Source organism: Myxocyprinus asiaticus, chromosome 21 (assembly GCF_019703515.2).
Source record: "Myxocyprinus asiaticus isolate MX2 ecotype Aquarium Trade chromosome 21, UBuf_Myxa_2, whole genome shotgun sequence".
NCBI lineage: Eukaryota > Metazoa > Chordata > Actinopteri > Cypriniformes > Catostomidae > Myxocyprinus > Myxocyprinus asiaticus.
In genome coordinates this window covers 3006629-3019793 of record NC_059364.1, presented here as the reverse complement: position 1 = coordinate 3019793, position 13165 = coordinate 3006629, and the positions used below count along the sequence as shown (strand labels likewise).

The window sequence follows — 13165 nt, the reverse complement described above, 5'->3', positions numbered from 1 at the left end:
TGCTACATGAGCCCCCCCCACCCACTTCCGCTAAGCCCCGAACCTCCTCAAGTCCTAGAAACGCCCCTGACTATCACTCATTTTACAAGATTACAATGGTCCTGTTCTTATTTTTGCGAAAGTTTAAAAAGTAAAAAGAAAGTTTTGATTTGGTTTGTTGCAGGGTCAGAACAAAAAGAAGGGCTTGGGGCAAAAATGTCACCAAAAGCGACAAAAATGCCCCTGAAATTCAAAATGTGGGGGCAGAAAATGCCCGCTTAATGAATTTTCCTGTTTTTATTTAAAACATCTGATTTAATTCTTAATATCCTATTCTTATAGAAAAGAAGGGGTTTCTAGATTTGATCAAAACACTCGATCCAAGGTATTTGATGTCGAGCCGCAAAAATGTTCCCAGCTGCAATTGTACAGAGAATGCCGAGGGAAAATTGAAGAGGAGCTTCGCAATGTTTTATACTTCGCAATAACAACAGATTTGTGGGCGAGCTGAACTACGCAGCCGTATATGAGCTTACCGATCCACTTCATCATAGACTGGACATTGTGCAGTAGATGCCTGCAGACTTCCTACTTTCATGAAGACCACACTGGAGAGATGATAGCACAAAGCTTAAGGGAAGCGCTTCAATCATGGGGATTGCGAGAGGATCATCAAGTCTGTGTCACCACTGATAATGCCACAAACAACATTTAAAGCACTCCAACTAAATGACTGGACAAGGTTACAATGATTTGGGCACTGTCTACATTTAGCCACTGGTAAGTGTCTTGCAAAAAAAATCAATTTCAATGTAGATAATAATATATAATAATAATAAATAGTATAATATTATCTTTATATCTTGTTATTAACTATATAACTATGTTATTAACGTTACTTGTAAATGTCAATAATAATTAAGATTAATAATATATTTTAAATAAATGCATGCCACTTTTAAAGTGTGATTGTCTGCCATTGCTACAGCATGTATTACACATTCCCCTCTCCTTTATATGTAAATAGAGAGAGGTGTAAATGTGCCTCACGTTGACTGTGCAGTTGGGGTCTGCAAAAGAGTCGTGAGTGCCTTCTCAAATACTTGGAAAAGACAGCGTGAACTGGCCATCGCTCAGGCACAGCTAGGCTCATAAGCTCATAACTGAGACTCCAACCAGATGGGGCTCTCGGCAACAAATGACTGAAAGGGCTATAGAGCAGGAGAAAGCTCTAACACAAGTCCTTCAAGCTGAAAAAAAGACCAGACATTTAGCTCCAACATGGCAGAACATGGATGTTCTTGAATCTGTGAACAAAGCATTGAGCCCTCTTGTGGAGTTTACAGATGCCTTGTCTGGAGAACAGTACGTGAGCGTTTCGTACTTGAAGCCTGTGCTTCATCAACTCAAAAAGGACATCAAGTTGAGAATTCTTGATTATTTGAATGAAAAATATGCTGACCAATCCACCCAGGAACAGCTTGACATGGCTTCCCTTCTTGATCCTCACTTTAAACCAACATACATTAAGGCAGAGAGAGTGGACTACATTAACGTCAAAGCTGCTGCAGAGATGGGGAGTCAAGCAGCTGAGCAGGCAAGGTCTGCAGAGGTAGTCTCAATGCCACCAGCTGAAGCTGCTGAAGGGTCAGGGCTTCCTGCTAAGAAGCAGAAGACGACTTTAGGCAGCTTCTTCAAAATTGCATCACGCAAACACCAAGCTGTTTGTGAAATGACTCTCCACGAAAGGAGGTAGATCCTTTTTCTATTTGGCTCCTAAACTATGGAATAGTCTCCCTAACAGTGTTTGGGACACAGACACACTCACTCAATTTAAGTCTAGACTAAAGACACATCTATTTAGTCAGGCATACACCTAATTTATCCATCAACTCACAATTAGGCTGCTTTAGTTAAGTCTGCCGGAACCAGAAACCAGAAACATTGATCATGATCTATAACTCTGCAATAAATTGAATGGCATCTACGCTAATGTTATTCTATTTGTTCCATGTCGGGATTCATATCCCAAGGTTACCAGAGCCGGCCAGATCCAGCTCTGTTCCTGCTTGGTGTCGGACTCCACTGCTACGTGTCTCTGAGTGATGATGACTTAATGAAGCCGGTGCCAGCCAGACATCACTTCAGTCTATTACGATGGACTTCAGGGGATGAACTGATGCCAAATCCAGCCATAGGACATCGGATACTTCATATGCCACTGCCTGAACCTTGGACTTAGGACAGACCCCACCAAATCACCTTGGTCTAAAGATGAACTACACTCTTAAAATGGAATACATAGACTATCAATTAATTGCCAACAAAAGCCTTCATCAGCCAACTAATAAAGGGCAATGCATCTATGTGAACTTCTGCAGTTAATCCAGGATGAACTTCAAAGACATTAGTTATTAATCTTACAGTTCATACTAAATCTTTGTTTAAACACTGACGCTTAACACTTAGTTTACTCATTTTAAACCATAAATAACTAATATTGGCATTATATTCATGATGTTAGTCAGAGGGCAACTGGCCCCCACAGTGAGGCTGGTTTCTCCCAAGGTTATTTTTCTCCATTAACCAACATCTTATGGAGATTTGTGTTCCTTGCCACAGTCGCCTTCAGCTTGCTCACTGGGGTTATAAATCCAGTTATTTAATTATTTAATTTTATACACAATTTACAATCATATTTAATCAAACTACACAATGATGACTCTAAGACTTTATAGATGTTACAGTTTCATTTTCTGTTAATGTATGATTTCCTGTAAAGCTGCTTTGAAATGATGTGTGTTGTGAAAAGCGCTAGACAAATAAAAATGACGACTTGAAATGGAGCTTAACAGCTAGTATATACAGTCAGTTGAGGTTGATGGTGAGACCAACCCTCTAGAATGGTGGAGGCAGCATGAGGCCAATTTTCCACGAGTGGCCATCCTGGCAAAAAAAGTATCTCTGCATCCCTGCCACAAGTGCCCCATCAGAGCGGGCTTTCAGCACAAGTGGGAACATTGTCACATGCCGCAGATCAGCACTGAAACACGAGAGTTGACCAGCTTGTATTCCTTGCTCACAATTTGTAATCGTTTTGATTGAGGTGTTTATTTATTTTATATTTCCTTTGAAAGGCATTTATTTATTGTATTATATTAAGTGTTTATGTTTACTTGATATTGTTTCTGCAAGAAACGTGTAAACTTTTTATATTTTCTGCGAGAAGTGTTAACATTTACATTTATTTACATTTACATTTCTTAAGTATTTAATTTACTGACTGGATTATGCAAAACTAGGCACTACCCACATGGTTTAATATTTTAACATTTTTTGTTCATTTAAAAATAATAATAATAATAATAACTACATCATTATATATCGTTATCATGATATAAAATTACTCATATCGTGATATAAGATTTTTGTCATACCGCCCACCCCCATCGGGGACCTTTACAATTTAAGCGTAAACTTATCGCACGCCGGCGGGTCTGTAGAGTTTAAAAGGTTAAGCAGTGGAAAAATATAAAAATGTATATTCACTTTAGACTTTTCCATGATTTTAAAGATTGTATCAATTACAATGACTTTTCCTGTCCTAAAAATCACAATTTTTAAATTCCCTGATGTTTCAGGTTTTCACTGATCGCGGGAACCCCGTTTTTAAAAGGTGAATTATTAGAATTCCTCCGGTAGGAGGAAACCTATTGTTTTTGTTAGTATTCTTCTTCTTATTGTTATTATTCCTGTAGCTCTAAATTGCCCAATAACTCAAGATCTTCTTGGTAAAAAGTTTTGAAATTTGGCACATTGATACTACCGGCCATGAGTAACTAGCACACCAAAAATGGCCCACGTGAGCCTATAGATGGCGCTACAGGCCATTCCCCAATTTGTCCATTTTCATAGTAATGCCATTTCCACCCCATAAGTCCAACATTTCTGACACCTGATATATATGACTCATTTCTCATGAGGAACTAAAAAGCCTCTAGAACCCATGAACTCTTTTTTTTTTCTCTTTTTTTTCTCTTTTTTTCCTGTACAATACAAATTTGTCCAAAATTACAAAAAACTACTCCTCCTGAACCATAGCTCCAATTGACTTGAAACTTGGTATGTGTGTGTAGGATACATGTCTTTCAATTTGATATTTAGCAAAAATGAATACATTACAAAATGGCTGAAAGGTGCACATTTATGTAAATGTCCACATTGTCTCAATATCTATATGTCCAAAAAATCTAATGCCATTTTGACTAATGTTTTTTCCAACCTAACAGGCTTTAAGATGACATCACTCTGAAGTACTGTGCTAAATTTCACCTTGATATGTCAAAAGATGACAGAATTACAGTTTACTATTATTTATTGCTAACGCTAAAATAATGCTTCACAAATCCGCTAGTCATAAAACCGATACTTTGATTCAATCACCAGTTCATATGAAGACTCTTGCAATGTTTAATAACAAATTAATGAAATGTTGTGTACATGTGTGAAGTACATGTCTCTACCAGGTCAATTTTTACATAATTTGCAGTTTTGAGGAGGAATCCGCATTGCTGCTTGCAGCTTTAATTATTATTCTAATCAAAGAAAAACCTTCCCTTGATGAAATCAGTTCACAAGTGGTCACAGGAGACACATTTGTGATGCACGTTAACGTCAGGTGTAAACAGCAATCTGTCTCACCTGACCACTTGTGATTGGATCACCCATTGGAGTCAGATAAAGCTGAACAGTATTCAAATGATTCATTTTTACAAGATAAGTGCCGCCTGAATCACAGCGTTGAGCTGTATAACCTCACAACAGAAGGCGGTTCTGTGTCTTCTCTTCACTTCCTGTTAGTTCAGATTAAGATAATAGGTAATTATGCTCCGTTTGCTGAAGAGCTTTTCACTTGCCAATGTTCGATATGGAGCGTGACTCAACAGTCGCTCTCAATTATGAGCCAGTGCTTCAATACACCGCCAAAGGAGAGCAAACCTTGTTATCATTAAATGAACCAATCAACAGGCTGTATCACGAATAAACATGACATGATAAAACACAGGGAGTCTTACTCACTCGAACAACAACACAAGAGAGGCGCAAAACCACGAGGAGAGAGCGTGAACCAGCAACAAACCTGCCAACTACAGTATATAGGCTTGCATGAGAGCTATTTTTTTCTAGTCGACTATTTATCTAGAACATTCTACGACAAGTCAGTGATTACTGTATCTAATAGACTCATAATACGGCGTACAGCATCAGTAGTCTTTGCGGTTTCTGGCATGTTCCGCACTGTGTAAATGTCCAGTTTTACATTATCTTCACTTATAATACAAGAAAATTGTACACAGCTTCACTGGGACGCAGCTTATGGACAGCATCCCACTGTTGTCACCATAAACTATGAATGGTAATCGTAATAAGAAGCGGTTCTCGGTTCCAAACCCTAGCTCCGATCCAGAAAAAAAAAAAACAAGCAAAAAAACTGTACAGCTGTCACTTCATTACACACGCTGAGCCGTTGGATTGGCCACACCCTCTTTCCAAAACCCCGCACTCCAAAGACACCAAATGAGCTTTATTGAGACCGACATCAAGCAGAAGTGGTTGTCAAAAACAACAGCAGCAAAATAACGCCCTCAACTGAGCAACATGGCAGTGGTGGAAAAAAATACTCAATTTCTATACTCAAGTCAACGTACAGAGACCACTTTATTATCCATTAAAAAACGACTTAAAGGGGTCATGAAATGCTCTTTTTTTTTAATAGTTTTATTATCTTCCCTGAGGTCCACTGCTAATGTTAGTAAAGTATTTTTGCATTAAAACAGTCATAACTTAGTAATATATCATCATTTTCCACCCTGTCTCTGGCCCTCTGTCTGAAACGCTCAGTTTTGGCATAAGCACCTCCTTAAAACTTCAACGTAAACGCCCACTGTTCTGATTGGCTAACATCGCGCAGCCCCTCGAATAGAGCCATTTTTGAAACTCAATAGGGAGAAATTGAATAAGCACCAAAACATTATAAACCTAAATGTCAGGGATTACACACAAGGCACATCCAGCACATTGCATCTGAATATATTAAACAGTTCATCTCAAGCACAACTGTTAACACTCACACCGTCTACAACGAACATGAGAGTTGCGTCAAAAGCAATAGAACCCATTATAATCAATGATGTTGTCTATCATGGAAGCGTCCATTGCGGCGCGGCGTTACTCCGACAGTAAACAGATGTCCCGTTCCATTTTGCACTGCATGCGGTGGCGCTACTACTGCCTACAACACAAATAAACGGTTTAGAAAGTTTGTGTCGATGCACCCGGCGTAGACAGCCTCAAGCCGTTGCGTCGCGTCAACAGATGCGCCCGGTGTAAACAGAGTGACAGCACCATAAACTCACACAGTCATGATATATGGATATTCATGAATGAAACATTTACTCACAGTTTTTGTGCAGTTTTTTAACTGCCTCATCCTTAAATAACAGAGAGCTTCTCCTCTTCAGAGTTGTAACTTGACATAGCGTCTTTTAAAAGTGGCCCGAGATATGTATCAAGTGGTCAAAGACATCTGTCTGTGCATGTTTATGTAGAAAAACATTTAAATCCACTTAGGACGAATCTCCCATGACAGGTCCCATCTCTCTTCACTTCAACTGTGTGACTGACTGTGAACCAGTGCGTTGCATATGCAGATGTGTTTGGTCCTTGTGACGTCACAAGTTCCACGAATTCCAAATGAGTCGTTTCTGCAGGTTGGTTTAAATAAATTATCTTTTTCTATTAAGGAGGAAGTTTTGAGTTCTGAAACTTACAGTATGTTTATATAGTACAATAATCTCTTATATGTCAAAAGATCAAGGAAAGTTGTATTCCTCATGTCATGACCCCTTTAAGTAAAAGTAAAAAGTACCTGCTTTTGAAAATACTTAAGTATCAAAAAGTAAAAGTAAACACTGCAAATTCAAATCTGTTCATCTTTAAAAAAATGTGACCTGTTCATGTTGTTATTTTTAAAGCCTAATAATTGAGTCTCTTACAAGTAATACTGAATACAATCAATCGCTGGTGGACAAAGACAGGTCATTTTATTTTGAAAATATAGTTTATAGCTTATAGTCCATGGAATTGAACATGAACAGCATAACTAATTCAAATAATAATACCAATCATTTTATAATGTACAAGTTTAAAATATTTACTTAATTTATCCCTGAGCAATTTTGAGTTGAAGCTACTCTTTTAAAAAATAGTTACTACACTACAAGCTATTAATAACAGGGCCTAACTACACTGAAGTATATATATACTGTATAGGGGGGCCTGGGTAGCTCAGTGGTAAAAGACGCTGGCTACCACCCCTGGAGTTCGCTAGTTTGAATCCCAGGGCATGCTGAGTGACTCCAGACAGGTCTCCTAAGCAACCAAATTGGCCTGGTTGCTAGGGAGGGTAGAGCCACATGGGGTAACCTCCTCATGGTCACTATAATGTGGTTCGTTCTCGGTGGGGTGCGTGGTGAGTTGGGCGTGGATGCCGTGGTGGATGGCGTGAAGCCTCCACATGCGCTATGTCTCCATGGTAACGCGTTCAACAAGCCACGTGATAAGATGCACGGATTGACAGTCTCAGACGCGGAGGCAGCTGGGATTCATCCTCCGCCACCCGGATTGAGACAAATCACTACGCGACCATGGGCAAGCACACTGGGAATTGGGCATTCCAAATTGGGAGAAAATAGTTATATATATAAAACTATCAGTACTAAATATTCAGCAACAAATAAGTAGCAAGTAGATGTAAAAATAGGGTATTTGGCGTGAAACTCAAATGAATCGTCCTTTAATGATGAACAAACCGATTCACTAAAATGAATCGGACTTTCTAAAGATTCATATGAGAGAGCGGTTTAGCACAGCACGTTTGATCAGTCTTCTTGAATACTGTGCACATAAACAAGAAGTGTTCATCTGGGTAAACGCATCAGGAAAATTGTCAAATTACGGGACATTTTGGGAATGGAATTTTATTTTTCCAGAACGGCCAAAAACCAGGACGATCCCAGGGAATCATGGATGGTGCAACTCGACAAGCGCTCTTTACAGCAGACGAAGACATAAGCACACATCATGTGAGAGTTTGAAAGCAGCACCTACCGTCATCCACTGTTTCTGTGTTCCTCGAAATCTGGCGTAATCTGGCATAAAAATGGCATTAAGCCTCAATAATTCGCTGCAACTACAATACAATGAGAACGCACAAAGTGACTGACAAGCAGAAAGCGTCAGAAGTTGCGGCCCGCTGACACATTTTTTGTTTGCTGTTTATTTGCATAAATTTTGTACAAAATATCTAAACAATCATACTAAATTCAAGATATACACTGATCAACCACAACATTAAAACCACTGACAGGTGAAGTAAATAACATTGATTTTCTTGTTACAATGGCACCTGTCAAGGGGTGGGATATATTAGGCAGCAAGTGAACAATCAGTTCTTGAATTTCATGTGTTGGAAGCAGGAAAAATGGGCAAACGTAAGGATCTGAGCGACTTTGACAAGGGCCAGATTGTGATGGCTAGATGACTGGATCAGAGCATCTCCAAACGGCAGGTCTTGTGGGTTGTTCCCGGTATGCAGTGGTTAGTACCTACCAAAAGTGGTCCAAGAAGGACAACCGGTGAACTGGCGACAGAGTCATGGTCGCCTATGGCTCATTCATGCGCGTGGATGAGTGCAAGTCCAGTTTTGAGTGAAAGCAAAGGAAATCTGCATGTGCATCCGGTACATGGCATGATATACATGCGGTCTCATGCCATAAAAAGGCAGAATGGAAAAGTTAACTGTTTTAATGAGTCCTCACCTCCAAGTCAGAATGCACCCAATGCTCAAGTCCAAGTCTTGGGCAGATTCAATGTATATCAACCTCCTGGAAATGTATATACGGCAATTTTAGCCACATGAAGTAAGTAAAACATTAGTGAAGTTTCAGGAAGTGAAAAAAAGTGGATACTGCATTAATTGCTTTTAACGAGTTAAACTATTAATCGCAGAAATTTCCCAGCCCTAATCATTTTACAAAACAAAAAGACTGAAGGCAGGTGGATCCGACTAAAGGCGGTGCGCTAATTGTTGACTGCTGGCCTATGAGTTAAAGAGCTAGAGCTTTTTACTTTGGGTAGGTCACTTGCTCAAAAATGGGGCCGGGTGTTAAGCTGTGTAAAACAAGTGCAACTCTAATCATGTGATCCATGACTAGTCAATACAGACCCAACACCTCGACTAGTTGACTAGTCTGTGCAAACCTTAACTTTATAATCTATTACGATCCTTCAAAATGACTTTGGCTTGCTAAAGTTCCTACACGGGCAGTCATGACTGACAGATAACAGTGAGGTCACGCCTCTCGCCGACACAAACAACAGCTCCAGTTGAGAATTCCAGGGCAGAGCTTGTTCAATTTGTGCGACTGCTAAAAGAAGGGATGTAATTTACTACAGAAAACACAGTGTGATTGGTTTTCCCAGATGGAGCCTCCACATCCCTGGAGAGACAAAACCGAGAACCTCATATGCAGCATCCTTCAGGAGTGAGGAGTGTTTATCTGTGTGCTAGCGGAGCTGCATGATGCGCAAAAACACAATACAAAACACACTCACATAGGATTGGACCGTCTGCCTCCACGGCTTCCTTTTTTGCCGATGACAGGTGTGCCGAAGTGTTCAGGGTTTGTAAGAGGAAGCCGGTCGAGAGTCTGGAAGAGAAAGCAGAGATAAGATTCACTGAACGTACTTAAACAATTATTTACAAACACAGATAATCTTAAAATCAGCTGGGAATGTGACATCTATTGAGAGTGTCTGTTAAATATGAGACGCAGCACAGTTTTGGGTAATTCCTACACCACACACAACTAGTTTTTTAAGTGTTAGGGTGTGTTCACACTTGTAATTCGGTCCTCTTGGTTCTCTTGGTCCGGACCAAAAAAGAAAATGATACATTTAGTCCTGGTTCGCTTAGCGTTCACACTGGCATTTTTAACACCGAACCTAAAGATACGAAACCAAAGGCACAAGGATAAAGTCATAACCTGATTGGACAGATTTTATGACGTATATTTTGCAACGGAACTTGCCGAACATCCAAAACAATGCTGGCTGCTGGGCGAAATGTGCTCGTTGGCCCACTTTCCCTTAACCTATCACTGAACATTTTGAACACTTGAGCATTTTTGTGCGTTTTTCCCAGTATACTGGAAATATGCTCGTCGGAGCAAATGTTAATAAGGAACTTTACCTCCTCATTGCTCCATGTTTGCCCTCTGCTCATTTTGTTTTGCGTACACCACTCTTACCGCTCTTACTATGTTATCAAATCACGTGATTTTTAGGGTGTGTTTACACTTGGCAGGTTTGGTTCGATTAAAACGAACTCTGGTGCGATTATTCTGTTAGTGCGGTTCATTTAAACAAGTGTGAACGCTGCCATCCGAACCTTGGTGCGCATCAAACAAGCAGACCGAGACAACGAACTCTGGTGCAGTTCGATTGATATATGAACGCAACATGGACCAAAGACGTCTAAACGGACCAAAAACAGGAAGTCATTTGCCTAAAACTGACCTCAAGCATACCTGGTTCTTCTCATGATAGGAGCTATGTTGCCCATTACAGTTCGGTACAGGCGTTGGAACCGCCGTCAGCCGTCCTTGCAGCATATCTTCATTTGTGTGCGCAACGGAGGAATTCCTGGTGCTGTTTTGACTCATTTACACTTTTTATTAGCTCTTCGTTTGTTCTCAGCTGGTAAAAATACCACCATATATACATATAAATCTAACGAGCGCATTTCGCCCAGCAGCCAGCATTGTTTTGGATGTTCGAAAAGTTCCATCAAAAAATATATGTCATAAAATCTGTCCAATCAGGTTGCGACTGTTTCCTGAGGCCTTTGGTTTCATATCTTTAGATTCGGTGTTAAAAATGCCAGTGTGAACGCTAAGCGAACCAGGACTAAATGTATCATTTTCTTTTTTGGTCCGGACAAAGAGGACCAAGACCAAGAACTACAGTGTGAACACACCCTTAGAGTAGCATTGTGACATCACATCCTGTTACTGGCCCGTTTAGACGTCTTTGGTCCATGTTCAAATCAAATCAAAATCAACTCACTTTTATTTTCACACAACCATACACACAAGTGCAACAGTGGGTGAAAATCTTGGGTGCAGTTCCGAGCAACATAGCAGTGATGAGACATATACCAATTTACAATGAACATCAGATTTACACAACACAATTTATATATCTAATATACACATAATTACACACAACACAATATACAAATAATAACATACAATATACAGTATACAATACACACAATATAGAATACACAGTATACAATAAAAAAAGTATATATAGTATATATAAAATATACAGTAGGTTGTATTGTACTGTATTGACATTCAGGCTGTTGGTTGATAGTCAGTTGCCAGTGTGTTGTTAAGAGAGAATATAATTTATGACAGTCCGGTGTGAGATAATAAGATTAATAAAGTGCGGTGCTGATGTACACTATATTGCCAAAAGTATTCGCTCATCTGCCTTTAGACGCATATGAACTTCCCACTGTGACATCCCATTCTTAATCCATAGGGTTTAATATGACGTCGGCCCACCCTTTGCAGCTATAACAGCTTCAGCTCTTCAGGGAAGGCTTTCCACAAGGTTTAGGAGTGTGTTTATGGGAATTTTTGACCATTCTTCCAGAAGCGCATTTGTGAGGTCAGACACTGATGTTGAACGAGAAGGCCTGGCTTGCAGTCTTCGCTCTAATTCATCCCAAAGGTGCTCTATCGGGTTGAGGTCAGGACTCTGTGCAGGCCAGTCAAGTTCTTCCACACCAAACTCGCTCATCCATGTCTTTATGGACCTTGCTTTGTGCACTGGTGCGCAGTCATGTTGGAACAGGAAGGGGCCATCCCCAAACTGTTTCCACAAAGTTGGGAGCATGGAATTGTCCAAAATCTCTTGGTATGCTGAAGCATTCAGAGTTCCTTTCACTGGAACTAAGGGGCCAAGCCCAGCTCCTGAAAAACAACCCCACACCATAATCCCCCTCCACCAAACTTCACAGTTGGCACAATGCAGTCAGACAAGTACCATTCTCCTGGCAACCGCCAAACCCAGACTCGTCCATCAGATTGCCAGATGGAGAAGCGCGATTCGTCACTCCAGAGAACGCATCTCCACTGCTCTAGAGTCCAGTGGCGGCGTGCTTTACACCATTGCATCCGACGCTTTGCATTGCACTTGGTGATGTATGGCTTGGATGCAGCTGCTCGGCCATGGAAACCCATTCCATGAAGCTCTCTACGCACTGTTCTTGAGCTAATCTGAAGGCCACATGAACTTTGGAGGTCTGTAGCGATTGACTCTGCAGAAAGTTGGCGACCTCTGCGCACTATGCGCCTCAGCATCCGCTGACCCCGCTCTGTCATTTTACGTGGCCTACCACTTCGTGGCTGAGTTGCTGTCATTCCCAATCGCTTCCACTTTGTTATAATACCACTGACAGTTGACTGTGGAATATTTAGTAGCGAGGAAATTTCATGACTGGACTTGTTGCACAGGTGGCATCCTATCACAGTACCACGCTGGAATTCACTGAGCTCCTGAGAGCGGCCCATTCTTTCACAAATGTTTGTAGAAGCAGTCTGCATGCCTAGGTGCTTCATTTTATACACCTGTGGCCATGGAAGTGATTGGAACACCTGAATTCAATTATTTGGATGGGTGAGCGAATACTTTTGGCAATATAGTGTATATTGATCGTGGGAGATCAAGAGTTCAGAAGTCTGATTGCTTGGGGGAAGAAGCTGTCATGGAGTCGGCTGGTGCGGGTCCTGATGCTGCGATACCGCCTGCCTGATGGTAGCAGTGAGAAAAGCCCATGGCTCGGGTGGCTGGAGTCTCTGATGATCCTCTGAGCTTTTTACACACACCGCCTGGTATATATGTCCTGGAGGGAGGGAAGCTCACCTCCGATGATGTGTCTGGCAGTTCGCACCACCCTTTGCAGGGCTTTGCGGTTGTGGGCGGTGCTATTGCCATACCAGGCGGAGATGCAGCCAGTCAGGATGCTCTCAACAGTGCTGGTGTAGAACCGTGT

General features: G+C 40.9%; 1 protein-coding gene across 4 annotated transcripts in view; it reads right to left on the bottom strand.

Annotated features, from left to right (window-relative positions):
• The window catches only part of LOC127411917 (AT-rich interactive domain-containing protein 4B-like), a 125620-nt gene that overhangs the window by 53866 nt on the left and 58589 nt on the right, over nt 1–13165 (bottom strand). For all 4 annotated transcript variants that reach the window (XR_007892360.1, XR_007892361.1, XR_007892362.1 and 1 more), the window contains exon 7: nt 9655–9749. Coding sequence is in view for 1 of the 4 variants with exons in the window: in XM_051647821.1 (XP_051503781.1) it covers nt 9655–9749 (95 nt within the window). In the remaining 3 variants the exon portion in view is untranslated. The remainder of the gene's footprint in view (nt 1–9654; nt 9750–13165) is intronic.